General features: G+C 38.1%; 1 protein-coding gene across 1 annotated transcript; it reads left to right on the top strand.

The window, feature by feature from the left end:
• The first annotated feature begins 287 nt into the window (after positions 1-287).
• cyp4v2a (cytochrome P450, family 4, subfamily V, member 2a) lies at positions 288-6,163 on the top strand. Its single transcript, XM_075462368.1, has 11 exons — positions 288-480; positions 571-683; positions 1,288-1,373; positions 1,729-1,919; positions 3,028-3,097; positions 3,208-3,334; positions 3,426-3,599; positions 3,710-3,812; positions 4,429-4,563; positions 5,694-5,873; positions 5,988-6,163. Exons 1-11 carry the CDS (start codon positions 288-290, stop codon positions 6,161-6,163), a joined length of 1,548 nt encoding a protein of 515 aa, XP_075318483.1.
• Positions 6,164-7,257: the final 1,094 nt, after the last annotated feature.

The following is a 7,257-nucleotide window of genomic DNA, read 5'->3' as shown; positions in this document are numbered from 1 at the left end:
TGCAACTACAGCCAACATGTTTTTTTTTCAAATTTTAGTATTCATGCACATCTGTCTCAAGTATTGTGTGTCCTATTTCCTTCTGAAGCATAATGTTTCCTAATCTACGTCATGCCAAAGAAAGATAATTCAAAGTTATTCCTAACCCCGTAAATTGTTAGGATTGACATAAGAGGGGAGGAGCCGTAGCAGCGGTGATTGTGGCACATATAGTCAGGACCCATGAGGGCAGGGTAGTACAGATATTTGAGCACTCACACAAACTGGAAACACACATTACAGACAAGATGGCAGTTTTACTTGGTAGTTATAGTGCTCCTGTTCTTGGAGTTAGCATCTTCATTGCTGCTTTAACCTATATCACCTACAAGCTGCTCAACAATTACTTACAAACATGGTTTCAGATGAAACCTATTCCAGGCTTGAAGGGAACATATCCCTTCATCGGGAACGCACTGATGTTCAAAACCAATGCAGGAGGTAAGAAAACTCTCAACCAGCTACAGGAGGCTGACTAGGCTGATAAATTCCCTGTTTAATGCAACCTTACTTTGTTGCACCTTGTTTCAGATTTCTTTCGTCAAATTATGGATTTTACTGTGGAGTTCAAAGATGCACCATTGTTTAAACTCTGGGTTGGACCAGTTCCATTTGTGATTCTTTATCATGCGGAAACTGTTGAGGTACGTTGACTGACAGCTCTTCATTAATAACACCAACAAAATATAAGAAGTCGGTGCAACATTTGATTGTGCACAAGCCACATCTTGAACTTTAACACGACGTTGTCGAGTGGCGAGAAGTTTAGTTGTTGTTCCCTATTCAGTGATGTGAAAACTAACTACAGTAAACCTGTTAGTACAGACAAAACTATAACAGCCAGATGCAATGTAGTACTCAGTGTAAATAAGTAATACATTAAATGCAATTGAAGCTGTGGCATTTAGGTCACATTCAGCCAGACAATTTGAACTGGATATAGATTTTCTCTTTCAGATAGTTTGCTCTTACTCAGTTCTGCTTCACTGCTCAGACTGCTCCTCCTAAAAATGCAATATAGCTCCCATTGCTCACCTTCCAGCATTTGAGGTCAAGTTGATTTATTTTTATCTGTATAGCGTATCATAAAATTGCTTCTGCGTAAGTCCCACCTGAACTGTGTTTGCAGGATGTGTTTTGAATATGCAGTTGAGACAAGTTCTAACGCTCACTAAGGCATTCTAAATAAATGTCTTTGATCACTTTGTGAGTTTTGGTCTCTTATTCTCTTTTAAACGGTTCTTGCAGAAAATTCTGAGTAACCCAATACACCTGGAGAAGGCTTTTGCATACAAATTTCTTCATCCTTGGCTTGGAACTGGCCTACTCACCAGGTATACATCCGGCTCTCCTCTGGAGAAAAATTCTGTCTAGAATCTAGAGTCTATAATTAATAAAGAGACAGAAAAAGATATTGTAGTCCATGAATGTAAGCTCAGGTACAGTGTACTTAGTGAATTGTGGCCCAGAAAGAAATTGCTGTTAAAAAAAAGCGAGAGTCACTATGGCAACCTGCTATTTAGTTTATTGTTATAGTGGAAATACTGTACAGCTCTGAAAGTGGAACTACAGGAAAGATTAGGGAATCCTCGAAAATGCTATGAAATCCATTATTTTCACCAATATACACATACCCCATTTTCACATTATGAAAATAAGTGTCCTGCATGTCTTCGACTATTTGATTAGCACTGGGCGAAAGTGGCGCCAGCGGAGGAAAATACTGACGCCAACCTTCCACTTTTCCATCCTGGCGGACTTCTTGGAAGTGATGAACGAGCAGGCAGAAATTCTGGTGGAAAACCTGGAGAAACACGCGGGGAAGGGTTCATTCAACTGCTTCACTCACGTCACCCTCTGTGCACTGGATATTATCTGCGGTAAGCAGATGTAGCCTACAAGTTTTTTTCTTTTGCTTTTTAACTCTGTATAGAATGTAAATAGAAATTGGTGTTATGATTTGCAAACCATTCAAATCCTATATTTTACTTAGATTATTACAAAAGTGTCTTATTATTAATTGCGATGTTTCTAATGTTTTAAATATAAGCGTATAATGTATATTACAACAACAACATTTATCAAAAATGTTGGGACAGGGGGCAACAAAAGATTAAAAAAAGCACTTGATAGAACATCTCACAGCTAATTAGGTTAATTGGCAGTGTGAACATAAAAGATAAAAAAAAAAAACCACAAAAATCCTTCACAGAGAAACTTTAATTGGTAAATATTGGTACAGGTTCACTCCTCTAAGACAAAAAATCCACAGAAACCTCAATATTAATTAATTTGCTCAGGAATACTTCTACACCTTCCACCTGCTCATAGTTTAAAAGCCTACGTCTGTGACAGTATGGGGAAATTAAATACACATGAAATTGTAACTTGTACATAATTGCTGAGTAATATATACATGTTTTTCTGCCATCCAGACAAGGTCTTTTTCAGTGAAGGTCTTTCTATTTTCAGCAAGCCAATCCCAAAGCACATTCTGCATGTACTGCGTCCGTATGACCTCATAGTACCCTTCCTCCTCTGTGGTGTAGTATGAAATGCAAATTTTGACAAATGAGGCCCTAAACTTTTCAACTACGAGATTTATTATGTCAAGTAAACTTTTTGAACCACAGCCATTGATCTGTTTACTCAGTTTACAAACGCTTACACAATGCTGTTGAGAAGAGGTGGCGCAGCAAACTCAAAACAGGTGTGCAAATGAATTAAAAAAAGATGTCAGTTTCGACTCGTGACATTTTCTCTTTCTTCTGTTTTCTGTTAAATGATTAGAAAAATCATTGCATTACGTATTTACATCACATTGTACAGTGTTCCAGTTGTTTTGGAATTAGTATTGTATTTCAAAATGCTTGTATGTATGAACATTTCTCCTCATTTTTGAGGATGAGAAATGTTATACACAGTAACCATTATGGCCAGAGCCCTTTTATGGGAAGGGCTGAATAATCAACCCACTTGTCGTTTCAGAAACTGCGATGGGAAAGAAAATTTACGCACAGAGTAATTCAGACTCAGAGTACGTTCAGAGCGTGTACAGGTCAGTTTTTTTTTGTTTTTTTTGTTTTTTAATGTTCTTTTCTATCAGACAAATGCTTACAATTATGAAGGAAAATGACCAGATTCGTTGTTTTCTCTTCTCTTCTTCAGAATGAGTGATATTGTCAGCCGTAGGCAGAGGACACCTTGGTTTTGGCCGGACTTTATGTATTACCACTTTGGTGAGGGCAAGGAGCATGACAAGACGCTCAAAATCCTCCACTCCTTCACAAACAGAGTGAGTAATGGAGCCGGTGCTTCCAAAATAATTGATCATCAATGCATTTATTAACTATGGTCAACATCCCTCACCTTATATCTATGTTCAGGTGATACGTGAAAGGTCTGAGAACCTGTCCTACATCGAAGCAGAAAGCGACTCTGACCAAATTGTAAAAAAACGACACGCCTTTCTGGACATGCTTTTGAAAACCACAGATGAAGATGGCAATAACTTGACCCATGAGGATATTCAGGAGGAAGTGGACACCTTCATGTTTGAGGTTGGTAGTACTCAGTTATTTTATATTTTTCTGTGATGGAAAAATCTACTCTTATTGAGGGGTTATTTAAAAAAAAAAAGTTTTTGTATTCATTTTCCTGTATTTTTCAGGGTCATGATACTACAGCTGCCGCTATGAACTGGGCCCTGCATCTGATGGGCTCCCACCCTGAGGTGCAGAGGAAAGTTCATCAAGAGCTACAGGAAGTGTTCGGTAACGTTAATATAGCTCATCCTTTCTACATTCACTGTAGTGACATTATTTGTGTTCCTTCCCGAAGGCTTTTAACTCCCCTTTATTCAAGCCCATTTGTTACTATATAAGGATAATAGCTGTGAAAATCCTTGCCAAAACACATAGAAAATAATCATTGTCACTGCTGTGGATTAATTTACCATGGCCTGCATGCTTTTTTCCATGATGTAAACTAGATGGCTTTTTAGCAACAGCAAATGTTGATTTAACGCTGGCTCAGGATCAGGAACAGGATCTAAATTTGCCCTAAAGCACAGAAAAAAATCAGTCATATCCTCAAAGGTTCTATTTTCTGTTTACGTTTATTGACATGACCTAATCACACCTAGTTATATAACCAATCTCTTTTTTTTTATAGTCACGATGTATATAACAACTTGCATAGTTAAACACACATTGAGAACTATTTTTATACTCTATATGTATCTACTGAGTAATCTAAAGCAATTAGATTATGTGAAGTAAATAAAAGACAACTTTTGTTTTCTGGCCTCCAAGAGCAGTTTTACACCCATTTATGTGTAATCTGTGCTGAAAGAAGAGTCTAACACTGCACTTTGTTTAATATGATAAGGTACATCTGACCGACCCATCAACACAGAGGACCTGAAGAAGCTCAAATATCTGGAGTGTGTAATCAAGGAGGCTCTGCGACTCTTTCCCTCTGTGCCTTTCTTTGCTCGAAGACTCTGTGTCGACTGCCATATCAGTGAGTCACAGATGAGTTTTGACACTTTAATTAGGCGTTTCTAACGATTTGTTTCTAATCATTACCACCAAATCAAGTGGGGGCATTTCTTTAACGATATTGAAAGGGAGGCCAACCACATAACATCGATAACAAGAGTTGTTTTTTTTTTTTTTTCCCATTCCGACAGCATCACGCAACATCAAGCACTGAGTAGAAATATAAGTACTAAGGATAACAAAACAGGGATGTGCACCACCAGCCACGGAGAGCAAAGATTTATAAAAGATGCTTTCAGCGGAGCTTGTATCGGGATGAGCGAAGCCTCTATGAGAGCATCTGAAAAATAACTAAATTATGCAAAGACAATAACCCACATCTGGCCTGTCAGGAAATTGACAAAGAAATAAAAGAGATCATGCTCTGGGAATAAGACCGGGTGGAAAGTTCAGTCCAAAATTAGCAAGAAACATTAGTTTGATTAATGAGTTCTTGGTTGGATCCGTGCCTCTGTAAGTCTAATGAATTAAGAGCAGTTGATCTTGACGCTTTTTAAAGTGTTAGTGGAAAATAACGCAATGTGCAATTATGTCCCTAAGTCCCTTTTTTTTTTTAAGGATCCTATCAATGTTGTCATGTTTCACTTTCAGCCAGTCCGATTCATCTGTTTGGTGACCAGCCTACCCACTCGCTCTGTCATCTCTCAATCAAGCTTTAACATGCAGTGTACTCCATTAGTGTAATTTCAACATGCATTGCTAATGAAATAGATGATATGAGCCGAATGTTCTCTGCCTGACCTCTTTGCTGGCCACATCACTTTCCTAAAGCCTGGCAATTCCTCATTCTTATCAGTTAGTTGCCTAAACTTAACCAGACCTTGATGAAATAAAAAATGTAACAATAAGGTAAAACAAAATCAAACATTCCCACGTTGGAAGTTCCACCTCTCCTTCAGTCCACCAGTCCTCCACCCTTTGTACTTTTTCATATATGGGCTCATAAAGCAAGATATTCATGATGATAAGCACTATAGATCTTTAACCTGCATGAAAGGACATCAATAATCATAAAGGCCGTTCAGTCTTGTCTCATAGTTTGAATTTCATAAAGATTATTCTTTAAATATTCATATTTATTCTTATTTGTAGATGGTTTCCACGTTCCCAAAGATGCAACTGCGATGATTATCACTTACACTCTTCATCGTGACGAACGATACTTCCCTGAGCCTGAGGCGTTCAGGCCTGAACGTTTTCTGCCTGAGAATTCAGCTGGAAGGCCTCCATATGCGTACGTGCCCTTCTCTGCCGGACTCCGCAACTGTATAGGTACGTACAGGAAAGCTTTACTTTCAAACATAAATTGAATTCTTTCACTTCTGAAGCTGAATAAGATGTATCCTGCCGTATGCTGTCATGTTTCTCTTTTATTCCAATGGTCAGGTCAGCGTTTTGCTCTAATGGAGGAAAAGGTGGTTTTGGCGTCCGTTCTGCGTAACTTCAGTGTCGAAGCTTGTCAGGAGCGTGAGGACCTTCGTCCAGTAGGAGAACTTATCCTGCGGCCAGAGAAGGGCATTAAAATCAAACTGGAAAAAAGGACGTCTCAGATTTCAAACTAGAACCTGCTCCAGTGTACTGAGGGCTTTTCTTTCAATTGATCCTCCTGTACGAGTCTTACCTACCAACAAAAAATGTAAAACAGGATGCTTTCAAAGAGTTTTGTCATTCTAAACTATTACTGCTCAATATACTCCTTTATCTATTCATTTCTGTACCCATTTCACTGTGAGCGGGGCTGAGGTTTATGCACAAGTTTTTGCACACGCATTGCATTTTAAACTTGCTAGATTTGTGTGTGAAATCTAGCAGTTTTATGATGTTTTTTAAAGCATTAGCTTTAAAGCGCAGGCGAGGGATTATTCTTACATACAGTAGGGATAATGTGGCATGACTTACTATCCATTAAACCTTGTTGATCTATGTTAGCGAAACTACCAGCGTAGTTTAAGATATGTTGATCTGTAAAGTGAAGATATCCCATAATGCTGTATTCATCTTGTGAAGCTCTGCATTACTAGTCATAATCCTCCACCTGTCTTGCAATCCCTTCAGAGGATTTAAATAGCTCACTCTATTCGGAAGTGGAAAGTTAAACGCACATGGAAAAAAAACATGTAAACTTAATAAAGCAATTACTGTTATACTTTTCATTCAAGACCAAACACTTGTCAATAGTTATGTTGTTCAGTCAACTGAATAAGCATTGATACTTTGTGTTTAATTTAATGAAATGAATAACAGAAAAAGACACTGTTATAAAAGACACTGTTTTGTGTTTATTTATGTAAAATACAGAAGCCTCTCAATGTGGCTTTGGTCAGATCAAAGCAAAGATATTCTTGTTTACATCACCGGGGTTATTTACTCAGACTTGACTACACGCTTGCGTGGTCCATTGACACTCATGTGAAATCTTGTTGAATTGTTCGGATCGTCCGTGTTTGATATCCAGTTATTAAATACTACTTTGGTGGTGTGAAAAACCTTTCAATGAATCCTAAGTCATATCATCAGTGAGAGTACGTTCAGATTTATGATTATCAAGAAAAAAACTCTTTCCTTACTCAATCACAAGGAGGTCAGAAGCATCCACCAAGAGGAAATGGTAATCATAGCATGACACACTTACAAATGACCCCATTCATTATGTTTG

This window comes from Odontesthes bonariensis, chromosome 4 (genome assembly GCF_027942865.1).
Source record: "Odontesthes bonariensis isolate fOdoBon6 chromosome 4, fOdoBon6.hap1, whole genome shotgun sequence".
NCBI classification, from domain to species: Eukaryota; Metazoa; Chordata; class Actinopteri; order Atheriniformes; family Atherinopsidae; genus Odontesthes; species Odontesthes bonariensis.
This window is presented reverse-complemented; position numbering and strand designations above follow the sequence as displayed.

Excerpts from the sequence above, each read along its gene's own strand:
- cyp4v2a (XM_075462368.1), top strand. The coding sequence starts at position 288 with ATGGCAGTTTTACTTGGTAGTTATAGTGCTCCTGTTCTTGGAGTTAGC. Across the intron at positions 684-1,287 it reads ATCATGCGGAAACTGTTGAG|AAAATTCTGAGTAACCCAAT; the intron begins GTACGTTGACTG and ends CGGTTCTTGCAG. Across the intron at positions 5,874-5,987 it reads CGGACTCCGCAACTGTATAG|GTCAGCGTTTTGCTCTAATG; the intron begins GTACGTACAGGA and ends TCCAATGGTCAG.